This window comes from Mycetomoellerius zeteki, unplaced genomic scaffold (assembly GCF_001594055.1).
Source record: "Mycetomoellerius zeteki isolate Tzet28-1 unplaced genomic scaffold, Tzet1.0 scaffold155, whole genome shotgun sequence".
In the NCBI taxonomy this organism is placed as follows: Eukaryota; Metazoa; Arthropoda; class Insecta; order Hymenoptera; family Formicidae; genus Mycetomoellerius; species Mycetomoellerius zeteki.
In genome coordinates this window covers 2,844,487-2,871,855 of record NW_017256500.1, presented here as the reverse complement: position 1 = coordinate 2,871,855, position 27,369 = coordinate 2,844,487, and the positions used below count along the sequence as shown (strand labels likewise).

Genomic DNA, 27,369 nt, shown 5'->3' with positions numbered 1-27,369 from the left:
CATCGATTTTCATTCCTTATCGCTGTCCATTTATAATCAAATGAATACGCGCGGAAGAGAAGAAACATTGACGTAAACTCTGGTGATTGCGTTTCAATTTTCTTTATTAAAATCTCAACTCTAGAAACAACGTAGAGATATTATATGAACACTCGCGATCACGCCGATCGTCGTGTCTTGCGTGAGCCACGCGAGCTTCGGATCGAGTAAACAATATATCCCAAGGGTTCAATAATAATAGGTAGAGCCTTCGATTTTTAACGGATTTTATAATTCAAAAACTTAAAAATAAATATCTCCATAATCTAACGTACATATATGTGATACTTTCGTCAACAGTTCGATAAGACTATCATATAATGTATAATGCTAGTACAAGCGCCGTTTGCGCGGCAGTTGATCAAAACGAGTACAGTAAAAAATACTGCGTAAGTGAACGCGCGTGGTATAAGTACCGTAAAATGAGAAATTACATTCTGTTTTAAATATTTCCTATACACGGGGATTTACGACGATAGATTTCACATATCTTCGGTTTGTGTGCCTAAGAGAGAACACGTGACACATAGACAACCGTAATATCCGCGTAAGATACACGTGTCTCAGTACCGTTTTTCTCTCTTTCTTTTCTACTCTTTTTTCTCTTTCTAAGGCGCAGTCAAATCGTATCGAAACATATAAAACAATTCCACACGCTATAAACTAACTTATGCTTTAGTAACACGTGAGAAACGGAAAGACCGTCGTCACGAAATCATGTTTCACAGACATTACAGAGAGTCATTCTCACGTTTGGCGTGTTCCAAGACTCGCATATTATATTCGCATATTGACCGTGTGCACGTTATAGATTTAATACTAGTTTTAGAAGAGAGTTTTGTCGCAAGCGTAGCGCTCGTTTGTGTGTGTATTGCTTTGGCATCATAGTCGGTGCAGTTCGTACATTTCGGCGATGTGCTGCGTGCCTAAAAAAACAAAAGGTCAAATACCATAAATCTCGCGAGCTCGCAAATTAATAATTGCTGATACCAAATCCGTTCGTAAATGATTTGGAAGTCGGTGTAACGTAACATTCTTCTACATCCGTAAAGTATCAAAAACAATCCTGCACGCATCCGATGTGTTCTGTTAAAAACGTTCATCAAAAATTAACAATCGTGCGCCCCGGCTTATGTGCTAAACGGCAACGATAATACTTCACCTCATCAAGACTCCCAAATTATAAACGAACGGCGTGAAAATTCGTAAGCATTTAAATCTCGTTAGCACATTTCGCGTTTATCGACAACTGCGTTAATCCGGATTGGACCAAATCGTAATTCTTTGTCTCATCGAATTTGGGAGTACGCTTCATGAGGTTTACAACGTTTTGATGCTGTACACAATTAACACGACACTTTTCTAACGAGATTTAACTGCAATAACTGAGTCATATGATCGTAAAGATTATTTTAGGCCTAACGTAAATATTGTAAATTGCTTCGTGTAACAAGTACGTGCTCTGTAACAAACGATAAGCATGTTATAAACATCATCCTGAGCCATGTCAAATCCATTTTGCAATTTATAGCCGCAACATATACCGGTTAAATAATTAAATTTTTCTTTAAGTACAACATGTTTATTATATTTATATATATTGTGCGTTTCAAAATATATTTATATTCTCTCTCTCTTCTTTCTTGTTTGGAAAGATAAATATTTTCACAAGAAAATTAGATACCCCGGTATAAGAATTTAATTTCTAGTTCCTTCGTTCTTATTAGAAACCATAAAAGAACCATAATATTGCTGTTAATTGTACCGTTTAGCGAACACGTTTCGTTTACATCCGTTATAATTTTTTATTTTTCTCTTGAAATTCATATTTTTACGAAAAATATCAAGATATATATATATCTGACTGAAACATTAACGGCTTAAAATACTTCGTTATATTTTTCTTCGCGAGTATATAGTTCTTCGTAAAAGAGTTAAAAGTCAAGATATAAAACACTCAAAAGCTCCATCCCTGAAAATGTTATTCCGCGGAAGGGGGGGTAACTTGGTCCATAGGATAAGATTGTATTACGCTAAGGAAATCCGGTTGAATACTTTCTCACAGGTGCTGAAAAATACACCTGATAAAATTTCACAAACATCCAATCTCGGGTATATCTACACAACAGCTAATGGGAATCGGGCTACATATAAAAATACACATATGTCGTTCTGCTAATAAATAATTAATCAATAATATAGTAGATAATTATAGAAAGAAGAACACATTATCATCAAAAAGATAGAACTAATTTTCACAAAACTTTCATGAAACATAGGCCAAATTTAATTATATTTCCTGTTTACATGAATTCGCAGGAAGAGAGTCACTAGCTCACTACACACGATAAAAATTACTACTTCACGTATACTTATTAATCTCGATACTATTTGCATATTTAAATATTTAGCGATATACACTAAAACTACGAAATTGGTGTTTTTACTAAAGCGCTATACAAATTATATAATTAAAAAAAATTCTTTAAACGCGCGTGCGCACGATTTGATGAGCTAAACATTCACATTTACATGACATTAACATTCTATTCGTTAACTTTATTATTGCATTAATAGATTACTTTTTATATTTATTGAGTCTGTAATGAATGAAAGCAACACAACATAATTTATCGTGTGCAAGTTGCGTGAGAAAAATGCATGTGCTATTGTTTTTTAATAACTCAAAATCACGATCCAGTTTCTGGCATTCTATTATTTTTTTAAATTGTGCAGATACAGTCACTTAATATTTCATTGCCTGTGTTATCACTGCATTGCGATGTAGCTATTGTGGATAATCGTGTACTCCGGTCACTTCAACGAGACATTGTCTGAGAGTGCATCGTGAAGAAACACCCAAGTACGTACCCTTCGATACTTACGACAAATAATACCGGAAATATGATTTGATTAAAAGCGAAGCGTTACGATAATCACCGAGATCGATTGAAAAGAACTTTAGGTCCCAAATGTATCGCGCGAATGCATAAGGACGTCCATAGCGGTGTCCTCTGACTTTACTCGTGTGTGAGGAGATTATAAGTACGTCTCTGAAAACTCAACATCAGAAGCGGAAGCGCGGGAGGATTTTGTACAAATGGAAATACCCCCACCGATAGCACTGTCCGATGTTCCCTCGCCGGTTGGATAGTCAGCAATGATGAAGGACTGTTTGGGCTGACTTTGCCTGCAACGACTTGTGCCGGTTCCTTTTAGGGCGTCACGTTCAGCCAGCTTCTGCTTGATGACTAGAATCTTTTCTTCTTTCTGAAATATATAGGCTTGAATAAGCAAGAGAATATAATAAAAGAGTACGTAGTAGATAGCAGATATATATTAATATTATAGGTAAAACGTCTGTTTTAGAATGAGTTTAGAATAAAATATTTTTACAAAAGAAATAATTCTGGTTTCAGAACGTATGATATCGTTACAATGGCTGCGTTCAGCAGAAAAGATAGCTTTGCAACTGTTGCCGCTTTAATATGGTTTATATTTGGATTCAATGAGGAATTAAGACAGGAACCAATCATATTAGCGAATTGGACATCGGATGAAAAGCAGTTTTGCAACTATTCAAAGATTTTTTAATATGGCTCTTGCCCTTAATTCTTCACTGGATCCAAATGTATGAACCAATCATATTAAAAAATTTTGCAACAGTTGCAAAGCTGTTTTTTCTGCTGGCCGCGTTTATTTTTCACCTGTTGGAAGTTTTTTCACGCTGATTATACTTTTTTTGGATTATACATTTAGATCTAGAAAAATAGTCCTAACTCAGCGAAAAAAACTTTCAACATTTGTAAAATAAACATTCTGCTGAACATTAGCAAGCCTTTAACAAACAAAAGAATATAACAGAAAAAAATATAGAATGATAGTCTCGCTAAAAGAAAATGCTTCAACATGTAGTTCTTAATACGTACATTTATTTAAACATTTCTATTTCTACTTATTATTAAAAATAAGTTTTATTTACGCATTGACATTGAATTCTTACCGCAGCGATGAGTTTCTGAAGTTCGTCGTTTTCGATGAGTAATTTCTGATACTTCTCTTCTTCTTCCTTGGATACTGCACTGTCCGGATTGTATCTCGACTCGGACTTATCTTTGGGATGCCTGATCACTTCAATGACCTTCGGTACAAAGATGAGAGCCATGCTGAGGAAGCAACAGAAGATAGTGGCTAACGCTGAGAAGGCGTAACCCGCGTCCTGTTGGCTAGAGATGACCATTACCACAGGTACCGTTATGAAACATAGAACTACGATGTTATATATCGACATTCCCACATATCTAGAATCATTGATCAGTTTGATTTTGAGGCTTCTCGTTTCGTAAGATAGAAAGAGCCCAAAAGCAAGGACAATGCCTTTATAGCCGTAGATCAAGCCTGGAAAAAAATATTCGCATTTCTGTACGCGATTTTACACCATAATAAAATTATATCGGTTAGCACACATTTATTTTCTGACGTGCGTATACCCTGAGTCAAGAATCGCACTCACCGAGCCACAAGCTATTGTGTTCGCTCTCACAATGTTCCAATTCGGGTTTGATCATTGCGTCCTCGTCTCCATAAGGAGGTAGTTCCAGGGCGAAGGTCTCGATTCTTCGACGCAACGGATCGACTACTTGCCAAGTGACGAGGAGGATGATGTCGATCAACAGCAATCCGCCCAGCATACAGTACAGCTTCCATGGTTCAATCTTCTTCTGTATAGACGAAACTTTTTGTTTAGCCGTCAATGACTAAAAGGAATCGAGAATAGGTTAAAGATGCGGGACATACGAGCGGGAACAGCAAACCATGCAGGATGGTTCCATCTTCATGAACAACTAAAAATCAGTTTCGTTACTACTGAGGAACTCAAGCGGAAAAGCGGTACGACTGTCTTCACAGAAGAGTCGTTTGATGGAACAGAAGTAATAAAAAATACATAGAATTGCGAATAATATTCGCAATTATTATTTAATAATAATTTCGAATATTATTAATTAAAGATCATTCGTATCGCTTTACCAGCGGAGACCCGGTTATCCGTATGAAGTATACGACTTACTTTTCCTTGATCGGCTTTTGCCTTCGTAGAGAGTCGATGGACCCTCCACACTTTACTAAACATGGCACCGAACGCTAGGGTGAAACCGACCGACATCGTCCACGCTCTAGCCTGGCAGACTATCAAAAACTGCCACGGTGTCACAAACCTACCGTCAACTCCTATACACAACACGGCCAAGAAGCAGATTATTATTCCCACTAGCATTATCGTGTTGGCGCTGGGATGAGACGAATATATAACTCTGAAAAGTAGACATCGGTTGTATATATTGTAGCTATCGATTGTAGATTGTAGATTGTAGCCTGGCTCGCATGTAGATAACGTATTAACGAATGCACAGCACGACATATATATATATATAGTATGGTAGTATAGTATACCTTCGGTGCCTATTATAGACAGTAAATACGATCAATCCGATGGCTATTATGATACCGATCACCGACAAGGCCGCCATACTTATAAATAAGGGCAGTGACACTGTTCTTAAAACGTTTCTTATTATTGTTCTGTCCTGTGGCACTTTGCCGCCGATCCATCGCTCTACGTTCCGCCATGTCAGATTGTCACTTTGTGTATCGTAATACCCTAATTTAACGTACTTTCCGTCAATCACCTGCTCTATTTGCGTCAGAGCGATTCTATCACCCTGCGAGCTGAATGCGACGTGACCCTGTGGGGAAAACATTTTAACATTTAGGATTTGTGAACGAACGTGCAATTTTCTAGCTAAGGCTCTACGTACGGAAACTCCGAGAAACTGGGTCGAGTTTACCGCCGCGTATATCTCGTCGGCGATCTCTTTGTTTTCGTAAGTGAAGTTCTTTAAACTGTTCCCCAACTTGCTTAGCCTTTCCATGGTTCTGTTGAACGCTGATAGTAGAGACAAAGAAGAAAGGATCGATAAGACGATTATTGGTCGCCAACTTGCTGGGTTTCACATGTGTGTTCGAAACTCACCAAGAGCGACGGACCAGACGGCGTCGTAGGCGAGAGGCGCCTCCTGGTATCCTTCCGGATATCGATCGTTATCTATGTCGTAACCGTCATCTTTCAGCAGCTTGTTCAATCTCTTTCGGAAGTCCTCGGCGGTCATGCCGCTGATTGTCGTGTCGTTATTCTGATTCCACATAAGTGCCTCGGTGGTCATGTGTCCCTCCGCTGCCATTCGCATTTGCTCCTTCGTGCAGGTGATGCCCTCCTTTTCCAGGTTGATCTCAAACCAATCATCCTCGTACCAGCCGATGAAGAACCATACGTAGGACTGGCCGTACAATTTCTGATGATAGAGCTCGCAGAGCACCCGTCTCGCGGCTACGACGTAGAACAAACCGACGACTATCCGAGCGTCCTGACGGCGTAGATTCTTCACCGCATCCGTAGGATCCGACAGGAAGCTTTGACGGGTGACTATCTCTATCCCAGCTTCTTTACATCGTGCTTCTAGATCTTCGACGGTCTAAGACAATTTGATGGGTCAGATATATTCGTACTTACACTAATAGCGAATCATATAAGAGACGAATATTAATTCTGAATCTGGCCAGTTCTATTTTGGAAGATAGATTATATATATAGATATATTAAAATATTTTCTTAGATTTGTTCATCATGCAAAAGTCGAATCACTTTAGTTTCCATGAACTTTACAAAATAACAACCTAGACAACACGTATTGTCTATAAGTTAAAAGACTTTTTTTATGATGTCCTCTTTAGATATCTGTTAAACATGTACGTCCCAAAAGACGTCTTTATCATATTTTTATGATATTTTTTAGACATGCATGTTATCTGGGGAAGTACATTTTTTACGTCCTTACCGATATAAATACTTCTTCGGCTTGCTGCAATATCGCTACCCGAGACCAGCCGAATTTTTGCAACAATTTGATTCTCGTGGGGTTGTGCACAGTGGCGGAAGGATGCGTTCTGAACAAGGTCGGGAATCGATTTCGGTCGGACAGCGCTGGTGACGATGCACCGTAGCAGAGCTAAGGATATCGTAGATGTTCTCATATATCTATTATATCACGGAATATACGATCGCAATGAAATACGAGATTTACATAAAGGCGACCGAGAGAGGGGGAAAAAAGAAATGGATGGAAAAAAAGAAGTGAATACTCACCACCACCAAGTTCCACATCTTCGCTGCCTCGGCGACCGTAGTGCATACCGTACTGCACCCAGCCAACAGCATTAATTTATAGGGTGGAAAGTATAGTAAGTTGTACATTACGGATGCGCCGAGGCCGGGCTCGCACTGTAATGTAATAAATAAGAGAGGTAATTTTATATCGCGCAAGACAGCGGTGACGGCGGCAGTGACCATCGTCTATCATTATAATGACATTAAAAGCATCTTCGTGAGTTTACCTCGCTATCGTTGGAATGGAGGTGCAGTCTATATCCGCGTAACAAGTTCTTTTCACGATTAACGTCCTCTAAGGCCAGGCGCGCAGCTGGCATGCAAGCCTGTTGAATAAATGATAATGCAATTCAGCTTGATTAATCCCCTAATTTGATGAATTGGCTTTGCATGCAAGATTACAAGCAGTGCCACGTCATTCGTGGCTAAAAGATGCTTTCTCGTAGGTGGGATGCAATTGCGACGCAAATATTCGTAGCGAAAATAAAGATTGGAACGTAAATCGAATGTAAGGGATGAAACTTTTCTTTTTAAAAAATCGGTTTTTTTCTTTCTGAGTCTAAATATCGTCTAAATTGTGAAAGAAAGATATAGAAGAATATTTTAAGTAAAAACTGAATAATTTTCAAAGTACTTTATAATAATAATAATTAAAAACTTTTTAATTTTTTTATAAATAAAAAATTTTTGTTAAAAATATTTTTTTATCATTATTATAGAATACTCTTAAAACTAATCAACTTTTATTTAATTTTTTCGAGGGAGGATTCTCTTAACGTGCGACTCAGCACTTATAAAAAATCTTGCTTTTTTTTCTATATTTTTAATATATTCAAAGCTTTTTTTAAAATCGGAGGAGAACAGTTGGTTGAGTCCTACGAAGCATAAATTGAAATTGCAAAATGTAAAAGAAGTATTTTAAAGGGTATACGCCCCTTTTATCGCTGTTTCAATTTTTATGCTTCCTAGAGGTTCTCTGCCTTTACATTCGACTTACGTTCCGATTTTCATATTCGCTAGAAAAATTTCGCAACAGTATTAAAATGATACTGGGAGAATATCTATGAAAAACTGAAAATGCATTCAAGTTGCGTCGTGTTTTAGCCGAATAAATAGTGCTCATTTATGCAGACAGTTTAAAGCTTCCTCGTGCTCGAAAAGTGTGTATTATAAAAATAATAAAATTATAAAACGTTTTTCAGAAATTGAATAGTTTTTCGATAAACTTGCGGGAGAATTTTTCGAAACAGTTCATTGAGTATGCAGATTACTTTACGTGGTTGTATCAACTTTGCACCGCGTAAAAAGAATAGATTACCATCGCGTTTAATCGTAAAGTGAATTAAATATTACTTCGTTTATTAAAAAAAAAAAAATAATGAAAATATTATTCGCTCTTTTATTTTTTTTGGTATATAAATCATATTGCGTTTAATTTTTAAGTAAGACACGAATTAAATGTACACTGTTAGAACGATGGTACATATTCCACTAAGTTAAATTTTGTCATTTTTAACTTTCATGTGCGTCAAAATGTAAATCATTTCTGTTTCAAAGTAAACCACGTCTATATTAACGTATGCATTTAGTAAATATAATAAGCTAAATTTGGGTCAAATTTAATATAATTTCATGTTAAATTGTTTAACTCCATTGTTTTAGTTAAATTACCGACATATTGAATAGAAGCAATGGCGACCCATAGAAATGATTAAAAATAATTCAAATTACGTATAATTTGACAATATGAATTTAACAGTGTAACTGCATCGTAGAATAACGCAATACTGTAAAGTAACCATTTGCAATTTAAACGCGAATTGACGAAAAGTAATGAATACCTCATGTAGAATTTTCTCTGTAAATTACCGCGGAATATCAAATAGCAACGCGAAAGAAAATACAATCTCCAACAAGAGATAATTATGACAAGAGATAATCACGACGCGAAAATAGAGAAGCGAGTTACTAAACAGCGATTTCTCGACTCTTATTATTATCTTTGTTGTTCTTTCGTTGCAGATCCAGGAGCTTTTAAATCTTAACTATTCGTGAGAAATGCGTACTTCACTAAATTTGTTAAGGATTTTACTCGATCCTTCGAGATTTTCCGGCTTTAAGAACGCTTCGACGCGCATGACTTTTGAACACGGGACAAAAAAAGATGTTCTTCCATGAGTAAACTTACTCGCCGTTATGAGAGAACTTCTGGAATTCGATCTCTAAAGTTTTGGAACGGCTCGTGAAGTTTCTCAGAAATTTTGCTCCCGCTATCGACGTCACAAGGTCGTTTATCGAACAATTCGTGAGTGAGAGGAAGCGAAAGACGTAAGACGGGAGGATGAAAGGAAACGAGGGAAGCTGCAAGCAATCACGATATCGCGTAACAATTCATCTTCCTTCGTAAATGTGTGTAAAAATGAGCAAGGATATTCATCATATCTCTTACCGAATTCATAAGGATATCACTGCGAGATAAATGTAAAAAGAGGATAAATGAGCCTCTTAGAAGTCAAATTGATTGATTTCTCGTGAATTCTTTAATTTTATCAAAGAACACAATTAGCTTGTAACTTTTTAAATTTTCTACATTTTTTCCACGGAATAGAGCGATTTGGCTTCTGAGAGGATAAATTAAAACTTCCGTAAATATGAAAGTTTCGAGCAAAGAAAATATCAGGTCTATCATCAACTTTATCAATATCGGTACTGCGCACATTAATTAACGATCGAAGATTAATTTTGACAAATAAATCCTTGGAAACGGAGCGTTGGTTCCGTTTTCGTTTACCAGTTGCTCAACATTCTATCTCAAAGGCTATGGTCCACTTGATACCTACAAATCCTTTAAAGTATTCTGTAATTGATCAGTTAATAAAATTCTCTCTTCTGATTTATTAATCAAATACTTCGAAGCATTCATGGCGTTAAGTGAATTATCTAAAGAAAAAAGGTACATAGCTAGTTGTAATGTCTGCATCTTCTCGGTTTACGTGCAATAAGTAAAAAGACGTTAAATATCTTATCATTAATGAATAAATAAATCGTCCCTTTGTTTACCCCCTACGCGATTTTTCGTACATTTGAGACGAAAGGACGTCGAGCTTTCTCTTACCTGACCGCCTTGCCAACCGCCCTCTCCAGCTACGGGGAAGATGCCACCGATGTGCAGGACGTTCTCCTCCTCGTCTTCGGGTGGTAGCAACGCCTCGGTCCAGAGCGCTGCCATTAAAATCACAATTAAGCCCAGCAACATTGCGCATTGTCGAGAAAGGCCGCTCGCCATTCCGCCAGCAGCGGAACTTGCTTTCACGCGCGCTCGCTAAAACCGTACGTTTCTCTCTCCCTCTCCCTCTCTCGCTCTTTAGCACTCTTCTACGACATACCGGGTGTAGTGGGACACGTAGTGGCAAAATCGGTGGTGTGCAATGTCGTCGAGAAAGCGCTCACTGCCATCGTCCTCGCCCGATCGACCTCGTCGCCAGACTAATCGAACACTCTCTCTCTCTCTCTCTCTCTCTCTCTCTCTCTCTCTCTCTCCCTCTCTTTCTCTATCACCCTCTTCACGACGCTGCTGCGTACACGTTCGATCGCCCGCGAATCTCCTCGCGCGAATGTCACTCTTCTCTTCGTCCTTCGTCCACCTCGACGCCTTTCGCCTCTTTCTCCTCTTTCACCACGATCGACCAAAATCAATTCCGACGAACAGAAACCTTCTCCCGAAGCTTCTATTTCTTCGTTTCTTATTTAACTTTTTACGAGTTCGTTCCTGCAGGAGATGTTTTTTCCATGATTCTCCGCACGTCAGGAGTTGGGAACTGATAAAATTCTCGAATTGGAATACTCGCCGGAATGGGATACAGTCAGGTCCGCTCGGATTACTCGTCGCGCACGAGTTTCGCGTGCGAATGGCAGGCGAGGGTGGCCACCCCCTGGAGATATATCGGGACCGAGCCCGATTCGATACCCGTCCTCGTCGGACAGGCGCGTGAGGAACAGCGATTCGCGGTCACCCCGCGACTGGAGCGGCTGGTGGAACGGAGGGGACTGGGGAAGGCGCTCGTACTTCCGCCGCTTCCATCGGTCTCGCGCAAGGGCATGTTCTGCCTTCGCATGGCCGGGAATTTTGCGTAGTTGCGGAGAGATTCAGCGGTGAGCGCGCTTCGCGGGCGTATTCATATCGATTCTCAACCCTCTAGCTAGAGGGTCAACAGGGAGTCGAGTGGGGTAGAATACGATGGAACAGCAGGCGGAGGGTAAGAGGGCTCGAGAGTGACTCGAGAGGGTGAGGAAAGATGGCTCCATGAAAACGGCGCTCGCCTTTGTGTGAAAATCAATATGGCGCGGGTGATTTGAGTCACAATATTGCGTTGATAATTCTTATTTCTATTGATATAGATTAGCTTTAATCTCGGTTTAACTTGCTCTTTATCTTTTTTTTTAGTTTTAAGAATTAAAAGAAAAGGATAAAGAGTAAGTTAAATGGAGATTAAAATTCATTTACATTAGAAATGAATATAAGTATGTACACATTTTTTTTTATTTCGATGAATGAGAAGAAATTTAATAATATTCACAAATATTTAAAATATTCCTTTATAGTATAAGATGCTGAATGTAATAATGATGATGACAAAAATGAGAGATTCTAACATCGAATTTGTTACATCATAAACCAAATCGTTCGTAAAACCAAAGTTAATTTTTTTAAAATTAAATCTCGCTTAAATTTGTGCGTGCAAACTTGAAAATCTATGTAGAACCGCGCTTCGCGTAAAAAGTTGTAAACCCACGAACGATTCCACGAGTTTACAACTTTTCAAACATAGCAAAAGCAGAGTAGCGTTTTTTTTAGCGAATATTTCGTCGACTACATTAACACGGCTTGATTTACGCTAAAGTGACCGCGGTATATACTTGCGTCGCAATATTTCGCCACTATGGTAGATTTCCTAACCTCAATAGTCGTCAACTTTAAAGGCCATCACACGTACAAAAATTTTAGTCGTAATCGTAAGGCCGTAAGCAAATCGGCCAATCACAGTCGAGTGTTTTGAAACGCGAGATCATAATTTTGATTGATTGGTCGATTTATTGCGACCTTACGATTACAACTAAAATTTTTGTACGTGTGATGGCCTTAACGCTTAATATCTCGGTCCACGGAAGCAGAGCAAAACTTTTTTTGCCAGATTCGTTTATTTCGTGTAAAAACGCGGAATGAGTCTAATTCCATCAAGATCGGTGAGGAACTCACTCTTCTTGACTATTACCCAACAACTTTTTAATTAATAATTAGAATAATTACATTGTATCATCTCTCTAATGCATTGTCTACAGTACATGGAGTAAGAAGAGTTATATGGCGAATTCGATTGGAAGCACTAGTGCGCACTGGTGCATATTAAAGCCGTTGTACACTGATTTGATTTGAGTATAAAAATGAAATACAAATATTTAAAATTATGAAATACATATTTTACCTAATAGTACAATAAAATATACTGATTATTTCATGATTTGGTTGATTTCTATGTTTATTTATAAACATTTCTTTACGTTATTTTATGTACAACGGCTTTAATTGTACTAGTGCGCACTGAGTCCAATCGAATTCGCTATAAGAAATTAACCAATCATAGCCGAATGTGAGCAGAATAATCGATTGTGATTGGTCAATTTCTTATTCTTACTTCAAGTCGCTATTTTATTTGTGCGTTTTTGTCGTACGACAAATTTTTCAAACCTGTTGATTGGCTATAGGATAGAGAGATCCGAGAACTTCTCTGTCCTGCACATATTTGTCGTATGACAAAAATGCACAAATGAAATAACACCCTAACTCCGTGTATAGATGACGCATTACATAAGTAAATATATACGTGCCTAAAATATAACAGCGTATATACATATGTGGTATATGTATCGTTTTCTCTACGCATGCGCACAGCGCAAGATTTATCCCCTTCTCTTCTATCCGCGACTTCGTTCATTCCGTTGTAAAAAATTTGCCTGTCATTTTTTTTGTGTCTGCGTCACTGCGTGATCCTTCCAGGTCCTTCTTGTCATCGTTGACAGTCGGACAGTGTTGAACTGGTTGCACATGTTATTCCGTTTTAGTGCGATACAATGGCCACACAACGTGCACTTCCTCAGAGTAAAGAGGCGTTATTGAAATCATACACGACGAGGTTAAAGGACGACGTGAAGTCCATGCTGGAAAATTTCGAAGGTACTTTTCTAACCTCTAGATATCCTAACCTATTTTCGTAGGCGTCTTCGCCTCTGCAATTACATCAAATAGTTAATTTGAATCGTAACAAGAGTTGTAGTATCTAGGCATCATATAACCTCAAGATGAGACTAAAGACAGAAAATGTCACTAACCGGTGGGAGTAACTCCCCCGGCGTTTTCGCCCCCAATAATTTAGAGTTCGTTCTTTATTATTGAACTTTCTGGGTTTTATAGTTAAATTTTCTTTCTTCTCTTTTTCTTCCTTTAATTATATATACTTTAACTGCAAAAAGTATAATATAGTGCAGCTATACAAGAAATTTCTTGCTTCATTTTGATGTAATTTTGATGCTCCAATTATTTGTATTTCTATCTTCCGAGACACCAAGTACCACAACTTATTTAGAGAATTGCTTCTCTTTCTTTATAGTACAATATTTTCTAGAATATATATTTATTCAATATTTCTTATGTTGGATAGTAAGAATGAATTGAAATTTTTCGGTGAACAACTGACGAAGCTAATTCTATAATTTTAAGTATAATTTCTCAAAATGTATCTAGAATGTATATATGAATTTGAAATGAATATGTATATGAGAATAAAAGGATTCTTTTTTCATTTTTGTATGTAATTTTCAATTAATAAATTATAACATTGTAGTAGAATATATTCTATTACATATAATTCAAAATATTGAAATGTTAAAAACATAACGTAACATAAAAATATAAAACAAAAATTAGTTATTAGTATTAAAGATGCAATATAGAAAAATAAACGTGAAAACAAATTGTAATTATTAACACTGTAAATTATATCATATAATAAAATTAAAAGAAATAAAAATTCATACTGCATTAATATTAGAATGTTAGCATAGTAGCGTTTAGTAAAATTTAATACTTCATATAATAAATACAATTTTTACCTCTCTCTCTATATATATATAAGATTTGGGAGGAGAAAGATTTATATCAGATAACTGAATCTAATAATTTGTATTATCTTTATTAATTTTTAATATCTATCTTAATTCTGATTTAATTCTACTATTTTCAGAGATAATTAAACTCGCAAAAGGAGAAAATGACTCTCAACTATCTCGAATGACACAATGCGAGCAAGATACATATGAAATGCATGTCAGAGCAGCTAATATTGTGCGTGCTGGCGAATCATTAATGAAACTAGTCTCTGACATAAAGCAATATTTAATTCTGAATGATTTTCCGTCTGTAAATGACGCTATAATACAAAACGGCAAATTATTTAGGACTAAGCAAGTAGAATGTGATCAAAAACTGGCTTCCCTGAGGGACGACATGGCTGCGGATTTATACGATCTGGAAGAAGAATATTATACTTCCATATACAAATAACACTAGTTTAAGTTTAAGCTTAATTTAATGCTAGTCCTGTAATATATTTAAGACTGTTTTCTAACCCGAATCACAAAATATGACTCATTCATTCAACTTGTACATTGTCCATTTATTTAAATAAATAGAATTAATTTTTTTATAACGTTTTACTGCTTTCTTTTGATCTTGTGGATATTTATAGATGAGAGTCCTGAATAAGAAATAAGGAGTAATTGTCTCTTTTATTACTTCGATACTTTGTAACACATAGACGATACATCACACAATACTTTTACATATTTAAGAAGGTAATAATATAGATCCAAGCTTCAGTTATTAATAGTCACCTCACAATCGTTTCCACTTATTATTGTTCCACTTGAAACGTGGTATTTCGTGATTCTGTACAACGGTAATTTACAAAACTGTTACACAGCTCTCCTGTATTGGAGCCAAGAGATTACAATTGTGATTAAATAATTGACAAATTAAAAAAAAGATCTATACGTATATAATTTCAATTTGGAATGTTGCACAAACGTAATCTGATTTGCTTTTTGCAATGTTCGTGTATTGTAGCAACAAGATACAAAGAGTATCAACAACTTGCTGGGTCTGACGAATAATTGGAAATTATGTTTTATACTAGAAAAAGATTAACAAAAATATCACAGTGTAAGACACAACGCTGTGACACAAGAACGAGTCTTTCAAACAACGATACATCGTAAACTATTCGGTGAACTGGTACAGCATCTAAATAAAGTAAATATATTTGAAATTCTAACAAAACGCGGCAGTAGTTTACTTTTAATGCATCTTCATAATAAATTATCTTTTTATCGCGTTCTCTTGCTTGAATCAGTCTACTGTCCAAGTCGTAAAATCATATTACATATCGGTACAATCATACATTATTAAATACCTACACCTACACGATTCAAAACAATATTTTCAATTATCCATGATAACGCATCCGAGATGTGCTTCATAGATGACAGAAGAAATTAACACAAAGAAACAATGACAAAAGTAATACAAGAAAGTTGATCTTAAAAGTAATGTAATTTCTTTTCTCGAACTTCCGTGACTCGATTAACTTATCTTGGATGGCTCTTCTAGACCAACAATAATTTAGTATTTACAAAATTCAATTTCCTTAAAATTAATAATTAACATTAAACCGCCGTTTTCACCTATGCAACTTCTATGCTGAAAAGCTATTAGTTTTATGTATTATGATCCTTGAAAAATAAATGCAAACTCAATATGAAAAGACACGCTGTAATGGCTTATCTTCGCATTTGCAAGGCATAGTATGATCTGCCATACATTCGGTACAAATGACGATGTGCTTTAAAATTTACAATTCTTACAGTTTTGTCGAACTGGAACACTTATTGTACATATACATTATTAAATATACTAAGTAGACTTACGTTCTACTTTGGCAAAAACGTTTACAAATCTAAACTCGAGTTGTTTTTTTTTTCCTGAACATTTTCCTCCTCCAATTAAATCTCAAAGACATTCAACTCGTTTGCCTTTTTTTCTACAAAAAAACTCGCATAAAAGTCTGGCCTTTTACTGGCAGCTTGAACACTCACAGCTTAGCATTAAAGTAATCTCAAAAAGGTTACAAAACTCGATTCTCTCGTCGATTTATTTTCTATCTTATAAAGTATGCCAGAAAGATGATATGCTCTTTTTATTTTGTTTTTCTTTTAAGCAACAGAGTATCAGTCGCTGAGCTCTTTCTTTCAAGTGCTATTATAAAAAAAAGCAGCACTATATAGCGTATCTTGGCAGTTTCGATGATTCATTGTGTAAGAAAAGTCCGCTGATTTGACTGTATAGCGTAACAATACAAAGTAAATGCATATACTTGGAATGATACTGTTAGTTTTTACTTAATCATCTAAATAAACTTCGCTTTCAATACTCGGCGCGTTCATGAGCGGAGATTGCGCTTTTGATTTTCTTTATAATTAAAAAAAGTTTTCTTAATTTAATGTGCACTTGACGATAACTTATCTGTGGTCCAACATGTCGTCCGGTCATGAACGCGAACGTCTAAACCTGTTTTCTATGAAAAATTCGCTTTATATACTTATGTGAGCATTTGTCGTAATCTTTTTTTATTAAAGTTTATTATAATATATCGATTCTTTTGCATTTGTGTAGTTTTTTGCGATTTTCTCGCCGCTAGGAAAAAAAAAGGAATACTTAATATTAGCCTTATAAGTTTCATTCTCTTTTCGTTCGTTCGTTCTATTACTGCGAAGGGACGTTGAGCTTGCGAATGATAAAATATCATTCTACATTTCTTTTTAATAAAGAAGATCGCCGGTCGTCTCCGAGCCCCAAGCGCCTGCGTCCTGAGCCGGTCTCAAGTATTCCATTTCGCTTGTATTATCGGTTTGCTCGGTTGTTGTTGTTGTTGCAGCTGGGGTCGGAACCATCAGTATAGCTCTGGTGATACCCAGCTCGAACCCTTCCGACGTCAGATCCACTTTGCTAGGAGTGTAACTGGCTAGTCCACCTCCACCTGTAGATAACAAGTGTCAAGTAGCACGGATGTATTTACTTTGCTTCTATCTTTTCTATCTGCTTAATATATGTTTATTGATTAAGTGACAAGATTATAAGATAAAACATTTTCTAGGATTTTCAATGATATCTCTGGAGTATTTTATGATATAATAATTTCCGTTAATTACTTAATTATATTATCATGTCATTGTAATTGCAAAAATATCTTGTCAAACTACAAATGAGACTCAAGTTTGATCTTACCGAGAAGGGATGGCATATTCGTTGTCGAGCTGGGTGTCGAAGAGATTTTGTTGTTACTCGGCGTAGAATGTTGCTCGACTACGGAACTGGAAGTTTCGCCATCCACGCTGCTGGTCTCGCCTTCGAGGATCGACGCTTCGCTGGGGTACTCGAAGGTACGTGTGGCGGTATCGTCGAATTGTATTCGATGCTGAAATCACACAATGGTTTAATTAATCCGAGCAGCTGTAAACGAGCATAATACGAAACGATTTGCATGAAAATATCGCGAGTTCGAGGCGATAAATTAATTTGTATGAGCGTAGGATATGAAGAATCGGTGCCGGGTGTGTGCAGAGGGTATTCGCATATGTAAACACGTGTTACGCAGCCAACGCGGCGATTTATGTTCGCCTTTTACGCCTTCAGCAGAACAGTTACACGTGGAAAAATTTTGCGAGGCGCGCATCGTGTAATAAGCATTGCCGCGCGCACGGGTACAAATGAGATACGGGGAGAACAACAACGGCAACCGCATATAATGTAGCCTCGAATAACAGTATCTGGTCACACTCGATGCTTTTTCGACCTGCGAGCAGCAAGTGGAGACGATCGCCCATCCGCCCGTTCGTCGTCATCGTCGTCGTCGTCGTCGTCATCGTCTTTGTTCGTTGGAAAATGCAAATCGTCAAAGGAGAAAGCACTATTGTCTCTTCTGTTCATGATTAAACGACAGTCGTTATACTAGGTCTATTCTTTTTTTGCACGGTTCATCGTTCCTCTTTTTCTTTTCACTGTTGAAGATAAAAATAGAAAAGATAAACTGTGCAAGAAGCCTTTTTATCAAAAAAAGAACAGACATTATATAACAGTTCAGAAGATGTAACACTTGTTTTTAGTTTAGCTAAATATATCTTTTCCTCATGAATATAAAAATTTCCACTTCTTTTATGGTAAAATATGTTTTTGGAAAACTCGAAATTTTATGCAAAAATATATCATATATAACAATTTTAATGCATCTCCATTGAAAGTTTCTTTTGTTCCAAAATAATATAATAAAATAATTTTTTGTCATTATTTAACATGTTCTATCGTGTTATCTTTGAAATCGTATTATATTTGAAAAAATGGCAAATGGAAAGTGGATCACCGACACAGAACAGAAAGTGTTAAATAAATTATATAACTTATACCTTTCTGTGTATTAAAAGAGTTATACACACACACACATTTTTCATAAAAATATTTTTTAAAATCATCTTTTTAATTTCTTAAATATGTAATGAGATAAAAATATTATACAATATTTTTTTATTTGTGACAAATATTCTACAAATATTTTTTATTTATGACATAAATATTCTACAAATATTATTTCCGACACGTTTCGATGTAAAGCCAAGATTTACATCAATCCGCGACTGGCTATGACTTAGGCTGACGGTCTGGCGATAACAGTACCGGTGATTATTTCAACTAGGGATTGACTGCTCGCTTCGTGTAATTATATATACGCATCATTCTTTCTCTTCCTGAGGCGTCATGAAATATAAGACAAAAAACCAAATCGACAGATCGATCTCGTCCAGAGCAATACATTTCTTTGGGGTATGAGATTGTGAATTGTGCGTTCGCAATTAAAATCATCATTCACGCGTCGTCTTCTTTCCTCGCTCTTTTTTATATTGCTGACAAGAGTTCTCAAAGTAAACGCCTAAGAGCACCTAAGAGACTCGAAAAGTCACTTCAAGCCATGATACTGCGCTTTCTAGAGCGGCGCTCCACTTTTTCGGGGTATTCTTCGTACTCTTCGTCACAAATTGCAATTAGTATTTTCTCACCGAGCGAGTGACTGCGACAATCATGGACCGTTCCGGCTAGCTGGCTAAGTGGCATTAATAGCAAAACTTGAGAAACGAACGCGGGACTTTCCACAGTCATCTTTAGAGATACCTCTTCTTTACGACAACGAGCGAATTTAAATACTACGCTCCAATGCCTCGATTAGATCTAACTTGTCAGATTCAGATCTTTTATTAATCGTAGAAATTGATGTCGGTATTATTAAAATGATGATTGATTTTCTTGGTCGTACGATAAAATTGATAATGAAAGATAAAAGCTCGATAAATACTTGTGATAATCAAATTGCGTATAGAACAAATATGCTGATTCTCTTTTATATATGCAATTGTCTAATCTAAGATAAGATATTTGGATTGTCGCTTTCGATCTTAAGATAAAATCGAACGTTGATTTCAAGACACTACAATTACATTCGTACATTTCATGATTCATTGTTATGTGCCTTGTAATTACAATTTATTGTCTTGAATTTTTACAAATGATTTCGAACTAAACAAATGTTATAACATTTTTATAACAAATGTTATAACAAGCTAAGAGTATCTAGATATTTTAATTTTAAATTGAATATGAAAGTCAAAATTTTCATATTGCCTTTTGTTCAACAAGTTAATTACGAATATCTGTAGAGATATGTACATGACTCCGTTAAATTATCTGAAAATGATTGAAATAACAAAGAAGAATATTACAGAGATATACAGATAAATATAGCAATTTATAACTCTGATATTGTTAAGTTAATTTTATACTTTTTAATAATGAAAAACATTCTATATCCTTAAGATATAAATCATATTCACGTATCCGAAGAATATAAATTCTATAACTGAAGACGCGCAGAAATAATAAATTTAGTCATTGGTGGACTGTGGACGTTTGCAATCATTTCATAGACAGTTTAATGAATAGCATGAAAATCTCTGTCTCGTAATAACTTTCATCAAGAATATTTCTCCTTTAGCAACAATAAAAAGTGTTATGGCGTTGTAAGAAAAGCTCAAAGCGACCGTTTTCTCTTCAAATTTGCGATTGCAGATCGCAGTGTCTTTTCAATCGCGAAAAGATGTCTAGGAAAAACGGAAATGAAAACGGTAAAGAGACTTTCTTCTCGCCGAGGAAATATTGTCGATAAACGTAGCGTGACGATTGATAAGGAGCAAATATCACAATAGAAAGTCTCAGCACGACGCATATTGATAGGAATCACATATACGCATAAAAAAACAATGCTACACTGAAAGAAAAGGTTGGCTGCTGCAGCAAATTAGATGGTAAAATATGGCATAGCATTTTTAATTGGCTGCAACAGTCAATTTTTGATTACGTTAGGCAATCGAAATCCTATGCTGACATTACAGATAGGCTAACGCAACCAAAAATTGGCTGCAGCAACCAAAAATTGGCAGTTGCAGCCAATTAAAAATGCTATGCCATATTTTACCATCTAATTTGCTGCAGCAGCCAATCTTTTTTTTCAGTGTAACTGTTTTGAAAGATGCGTGTAAACAAATCATCGCACCAAGTCGCGCGCGTCCATTGGCACAATCACTATACTGATTCCTTTACAAAGGATGCAGCAGATTATCTCAAATCAATGAAGCATGTTGCAACATTACATGCTGCAATTGCGATCGTAAAATTTTTAAAGATTTTATGTATTTTTGAAATTTCTTAAAGAAATACTTCAAACGGTTTTCTAAAAAATAATACCTCTATAGTGTAACAAATGTTTTGTCTCATTATCTGTAGTATAACCTTTTAAAGATAAAAGAAAGTATTTCTAAATCTTTTCCCAAAGATTTCTCCCGGTACACCTGTGATATGACTTCCTCTTAATGGATCCCGTTCTTCACAAATACTGATTTTTATCCTATTTTCATTTTTTCTAGTTATTTCTCCTTCTGAAAAACTAATCTTTATTTTTTAAGATATGTCGTGCTATTTGTTATGCTTATTTTAATAAAGATCCGCTCTTCTTATTAATGAAGAGCTGTGTTTTCATTTTAAGCTGTGTTTTCTAGTTCTCAGAGTAACCAGTAAAGAATGAATGCACCTTCCACTCAGCATACTATCGTACCGTAATCTTGTGTTCACCTGAAGTTTGGTCAAGAGGACAAAAATTTCTCTACACTTAAAATACCTATTATTATATCAGAAATATTTATTCATGGAAAGTGTTTGGTTTCACATAAAAAGTGAACGTATCTTACTCCATTTTATTAGCACGTAAAATTTCCTCATTAATACCTATGTAATTCATACTCTTGTTATTGTAACTTTTAACATAAGGTTTTGCTTCTTATATATAATATTATTTCTTATAACATTCTTTTATCTTGTTATTGTTATGGATAATTAAGTAGAATTTTTCTGATTAAAAAGAAAATATTGTACTCTCTTTCGAAATTGCATGACAAATGATAAGAAGTTCAGAAAGAAGAATGCTGCCATCGATGATGTACTAATATTTCAAAATTAATTTCAAAGATTTGTACATACGATTAATCTGCATCAAATTATCTAATAATAAAATAACTAAGATATTATACAGGGTGTCCCATAACTCACCTAACAACGCTCGTGAGCAGGTAGAGCGGACTAAACTGAGTCGAAAAGTCCTCTACTGTTTTGTAATTTTCGCAATAGTTGAGAAAAAAGTAATTAATATCTTGTTAACTATTGCGAAAATTACAAAATGGTAGAGGACTTTTCGACTCAGTTTAGTCCACTCTACCTGCCCACGAGCGTTGTCAGGTAAGTTATGGGACATCCTGTATATACATATAACGTAAGATATATAACGTAAGATAAAATTTTATATGAACATTCGTTACATTTCATAGTATGTTACCTTTCATATAGGTTTTGGAAAGTGAATGCTCGTATATGAAATAAGCGGATAACTGTATGGAATCTACGCATAAGCTCCGTGCAAGGAGAATATCAGCGTGACCTTTGAGACAGAAGGATACATGGCTCTTGCAGTAGTCACGTTACGATATCGCTCTTCCTGAAATACGAAGGCCGTGCAGCAGATAACGAAAGCACTAGGGAGAGAGAATTTATGGTCTCTAAGCGTATCCTGCTAGGATTCTCGTGCTCAAACCTCCCGTATCTCTTCCGTAGGTTTTCCGCGACAGTGTTAAATGGACATGCACATAAAGGTCATGCCGCGCCGCAAAAACTGGATGCAGTCGCATCCGTTATGTCCTAATAAAACGCGGGTAAACCGCGCGCGAGTTCCCTTACGCACATCGTGTACGCGCTTCTGACGCAATTTAGACGCGGCACCGCGCGATTACTCGATCGAGCGAGTTGAGCAACCTCGGGAAATTGCTCTTGAAATGTAAAATTTGCCCAGTGGGACGGATGCAATCAATGAACCGATCACCGAATTTATAGACGCACTTCTGTATCTACAAGAATTATAATTACATTTTCTTAAAAATGAGGATATGACACCTTTACTTTCCGATTATTGTATAGTCATAAACTATTGTACCGTTATAGAGTACAACGTGTGCCGTTATAGACTATAGCGATTGTAAATTAATGTCGTTATTTATTCATTAAAAAAAAGATAAATCATAAGATTTCTCATTTACTTTCCTGTTTATATTATCTCAGATTTAGATCTTTTTTTTATACCCTGATGTGTTTATTTTGTAGCAATAAATCTTTTATTCATTATGCTGTCAGTAATAAATCAAGCAACTTATCACTCGCAAAAGAATTTTTAGATATCATATATTTCAGATATCATATATTTCAGACAATAACGTTCAATAGATTATGTTGTAATTGTAAATCGCGCATATCAAATATTGAGTATAAGATAACGATTCCCATAGAACGTTGCAGTTTCCTTTCGATATAATTACTCGACTGACAAACGAGGTTGTTGAAGTTTATAACTCGTCTACACAGACAACAGTTAATAAACGCTCAAATAATTTTGTGAAGCAATCTTACATAAAGCAAGTACGAGGTACGAAAAGGTGTTATAATATTTTTTTAAAATCAAATTCACATTAATCATAAAATCGTGGTAGAGATAATTATACTTGATTTGCGAAAGAGGCTATTGAAGTTCATAATTTGTCTACACAGACAACGGTTAATAAATGCTCAAATAATTTTGTGAAGCAATTATAAAGCAAGTGCGAAATATGAAGACGCATTATATTATTTTTTTCTATAATCAAATTCAAATCGTGTCCGTAAAGGCAGTCTAGAAAGATTAAGGCCAGCTATTTAAATAATTAAATAGAATCAAAAGAATTCCCTGTCACGATTTACTGACACATTGCTTTGGCGATAAAAAATTTTAGAAACAACTTTGCGAATCGTTAAATCGTGATTTACGAAATACATAAAGCCGTTTTATCGGTCGGTTTTGCGTGACACGAATTCAATTCGATCGTACAGGAGCGCGCGGATGGATCGCTATGTTAATCGCCGCCAATTTAAATGCTTGACCGAGGAGCGATTAGAATGTCTGCTGCGGACAAGGTGAATTACTATAGATCCCGTTATTGACTGGCAGCGCTGCTGGGAAGATTACGCACATCCTACGCGTCGTCTACGCGTCACTTAATTTAAATGCATGCGGAACGACCTAGCCGATGGCAATACATAAACGCGTCATAAATGAAGGACAAACTTAGAAGCTCTGAACATAAATCGATTCAGGATATGCTTTCATACATAATGAGAAGAGCAAAAATAGGAGAATTTATTTCGATCAAATAATTCTAATTTTATGCTCGTGTGTGACCATATTGTAATACGCAAGACTGTGACATTTAGCACAAAGATAAGATTGCAACCTTCTATTCAAATTTAAAAGCCGTATGTGAAATTAGATCCGTTGCGTTTAGAAGATATCTTTTTATTATACTGCTTTTATACAATAGTTGCGAGAACGTATTAATTTCGCAAATCTGCAAGCCATCTAACGCAACGGGATATGCTTTGCTCTTTGTGGAGCAGTCAACATGATCCGTAACGCGTTGATAAAAATTGTTTAAACACGTAAGCTTTTCTTCAAGGATACAAAACTAGACCGCCAGTGTTTCAAAACAATTCACGATCGTTTACAATCAATTTGTAAATATATGCTCAACGAGCTTGAATTTCGCTGACTCAGTTAAAATTCGCGCGGCATTACGATCGTAAATGTCATTAATGAAATTTAAAAAAAATTGAGTAGAAAATCTAATAATCGCATAATGATTACTGTAAATAGCATGAATTTTTTTATATAAGGTATATACTTCTAACGAATTATTTTAAACACGGAGAAGAAAAATATTCTCTTTTATTATTATATTGTATTATTATATTAATCTTATTATTATATAATATTAATTGTGAAAGAGGAGTATATTTTTTATGCTTCACACTTGATGATATCCAATTTATCCTTTAGAGAAATCGAAAAATAATAGATAATAATTGAATATAATTACAATATTAATAATGGTAATTATTAAAAAATAGTATCTAATATATATATATATTCTATAAACAAGTTGCGTTTACATTCACAAAAATCTTAAAAGCGGACACTTTTTTCTCTCTCAAATTTCAGTAACTCGATTCAACTCACGACATGTAAATATTTTGCACGCTAAATCTCTGTTGAAATGTAATAGCAATCAAAACATCAGATATGTTGGCGATACGGCGCAGTATAATTGCTTAAATGTTAATTGAATATTATGTCTATCATCTTTTATTTGTCGCAGTTTATTAGATTTCTGTATTATTATTATACAGACACATTTCATGTATTATTCTATTCTGATAAAATATTTCTATTGTTATTATGTCAACTGCATCTCACATGTTTACGTTATTAGCATTTTAATGCTATGTAAGATTATGTACGCAAAGCAACGTTTTTATTAGTTGCGATCCCATACATATGAAGACGTTGAATTTCCGGCAATGTTCTTTTAGGCAAAAATCTCCGATTAATTACCATGATAGCGATTTTCTCGGAATATACTTTACCCACCGACGGGAATTTCCCATCATTTAGTTATGGTGAGTTGTAACGTCTTGGACTGAAAAGAATATGTGGTTAACCGAAGAATGAGAGGCTTTATGAGAGGCTGGCTTTTCAAAATTTGGAAAAAATAAACAGAGTTCTGGTTACTCCAAAGAGTTGTAGAGTTTTCAATCGATTTTAGAGTTCTAGTAACCTCGCAAAGAGTTCTAATTATCCTATATGGATTAAAGTGCTAAAATGAAAGATAAAAAGTTATAATCCTTCAAATTTTCAGAAACGTGAAGTTGGCCTTCCGTTAATTCAAATAGTGTTTTCATCGCTTTAATCAACGAAACTCTTTCTAAAATCGATTCAGAACTCTACAATTCTCTAATAAGGGGCAATCAGAACTCTGCTTATTTTTTCCAAATTTTGAAAAAGGGGCCAGCTTCACAGGGATCAAATGTCATTCGGTCGTGTGTCACTTGATATGAAAGTGAGCAACACGCAACCCGCGAGCAATATACACCTTATCGGACATAACGAACATCGTATCTAGCTATTTTTATTTAATAGTCATGCATTAAATATGCGTTTTGTCAACAAGTAGATAATAACGGTATTCATTGTACTTTAATGAATACATAACACGCAAGATTACAATTTGTTCAGAAACAACAGATAGGAATTAAATATCGTTATTAGTATTAACATAGATGTGAAAGCTTTTGATAATTCGAATCATATATGATTTTATATATAAAAGAAAAAGTGAGTGAGAATTTATACATTGCAGAGATGCGAAGTGTCTGGATCTCAATTTATTCTAATTTACTGTCGAGCAAAAAGAAGAAAAATCTGTGTATTTAAAAATAAAAATTAAATTTATGACAACAAAATGTTTCTATATATAAAAAGATCCGTATTTTTTCTTATTTTGATAGCATGTCTCTTAAAGAGTTTAAATCTTTATAAAAAGGTTTCAACATTTTATAAATACAGAAAGATTTTTAAAGCAGCTTTCTCAGTTACCAATACATATATTTCGTTAACTAGAATTTCAATTAATGCATCCAGATATTTCTCTCAGTATACGGTAAGTTTAAACTTTTAAATCTTACATCGTTTAATGTTATCTAATAAGCGGATAATATATGTGAAACCGAGACACGCGGTGCAATCGTATTCATCGAATGCACGCGTAATACATTGCATAATGCCTGCATACCGTTCTATCTTCCGTAATTAGCAGACACGAGCGTGCTTGTTGCGTGCGTCGCGTCGGTTGTCGCGCACGGGTGTGAAGTCGCGCGTAAATTACGCGTCGCGAACCTTTTATTACTGTGATCCCAACTACTATTGTCTAGCGTATGTCTAAGCCTCGGATGTGGGTATGTAGTTGTGCCCGGTGGCACGTTTACATGAAGAAAGACAACGGTGCCGGTCGTTGACGGTGCGTGAGACGGAAGAGGATAATCCTCTGCGTGTTCCTTAAGTGAACGAGAGACACTTTGTTGACATTGTGTCAAGTTAAATAATTTTCAATTTATTTACCGTTCACTTACGACGAATATAATTCGATATTTTTGCAAGCGCTAAAACAACCGAACGTAAATACGCGAAATGTATGTGCAACGAACATAAATACGTGGCATTTTGACAGCAAGAAATAACAGTGTCGAGATAAATCATAATAGGATAAGAATTTTTCTGGGTAATTTTCTTCCTATTTCTTGATTGCGTGAGAATTAGGACAAGTAAAAAAAAAAGATTTTGCTCTCTTACGTAACATGATTTTTTGTATTGTCTGCCACTTGCTTTTGATGGCAGAAATCATCAACTGCCAATTCTCCACGATGCATAATG

The 27,369-nt window shown here is 35.6% G+C and overlaps 3 protein-coding genes across 6 annotated transcripts in view; 1 reads left to right on the top strand and 2 right to left on the bottom strand.

The window, feature by feature from the left end:
* Nucleotides 1-790: 790 nt before the first annotated feature.
* On the bottom strand, nt 791-11,279 carry GABA-B-R1 (gamma-aminobutyric acid type B receptor subunit 1). Of its 4 annotated transcripts, XR_001936547.1 has the most exons (14): nt 10,648-11,279; nt 10,377-10,483; nt 7,489-7,587; nt 7,241-7,375; nt 6,933-7,103; nt 6,071-6,569; nt 5,856-5,983; nt 5,491-5,783; nt 5,108-5,351; nt 4,553-4,796; nt 4,043-4,437; nt 3,156-3,309; nt 2,925-3,092; nt 791-965 (listed from the first exon to the last, which is right to left on the bottom strand). XR_001936547.1 is itself a non-coding variant. In XM_018445070.1 (13 exons), the coding sequence occupies exons 1-13, from the start codon at nt 10,715-10,717 to the stop codon at nt 922-924; spliced, it is 2,583 nt and encodes an 860-aa protein (XP_018300572.1). In that variant the 5' UTR covers nt 10,718-11,277; the 3' UTR covers nt 791-921. The 4 variants fall into 4 exon arrangements, 2 of the variants coding, with proteins under 2 accessions (XP_018300572.1, XP_018300573.1); XR_001936546.1 differs by having other exon boundaries at nt 2,925-3,309; XM_018445070.1 differs by lacking the exon at nt 2,925-3,092 and having other exon boundaries at nt 10,648-11,277.
* Nucleotides 11,280-13,259: 1,980 nt separating this feature from the next.
* On the top strand, nt 13,260-14,986 carry LOC108720737 (Mediator complex subunit 22). The gene is made up of 2 exons (XM_018444880.1): nt 13,260-13,493; nt 14,560-14,986. Exons 1-2 carry the CDS (start codon nt 13,391-13,393, stop codon nt 14,877-14,879), a joined length of 423 nt encoding a protein of 140 aa, XP_018300382.1. The 5' UTR covers nt 13,260-13,390; the 3' UTR covers nt 14,880-14,986.
* A 588-nt stretch (nt 14,987-15,574) lies between these two features.
* The window catches only part of bif (protein phosphatase 1-binding protein bifocal), a 46,005-nt gene continuing 34,210 nt past the window's right edge, over nt 15,575-27,369 (bottom strand). The window contains exons 3-4 of the mRNA XM_018445036.1: nt 17,658-17,847; nt 15,575-17,409 (exon numbers count right to left, since the gene is read on the bottom strand). Coding sequence (XP_018300538.1) covers nt 17,192-17,409; nt 17,658-17,847 — 408 coding nt within the window. The 3' untranslated portion in view covers nt 15,575-17,191. The remainder of the gene's footprint in view (nt 17,410-17,657; nt 17,848-27,369) is intronic.

Bases quoted from the DNA above. Each gene is read 5' to 3' on its own strand.
- GABA-B-R1 (XM_018445070.1), bottom strand. From the start codon at position 10,717: ATGGCAGTGAGCGCTTTCTCGACGACATTGCACACCACCGATTTTGCC. The intron at 7,376-7,488 runs GTAAACTCACGA...ATTACATTACAG, and splicing joins TCCATTCCAACGATAGCGAG to TGCGAGCCCGGCCTCGGCGC. The intron at 4,438-4,552 runs GTGAGTGCGATT...ATTTTTTTCCAG, and splicing joins ACACAATAGCTTGTGGCTCG to GCTTGATCTACGGCTATAAA.
- LOC108720737 (XM_018444880.1), top strand. From the start codon at position 13,391: ATGGCCACACAACGTGCACTTCCTCAGAGTAAAGAGGCGTTATTGAAA. The intron at 13,494-14,559 runs GTACTTTTCTAA...TACTATTTTCAG, and splicing joins CATGCTGGAAAATTTCGAAG to AGATAATTAAACTCGCAAAA.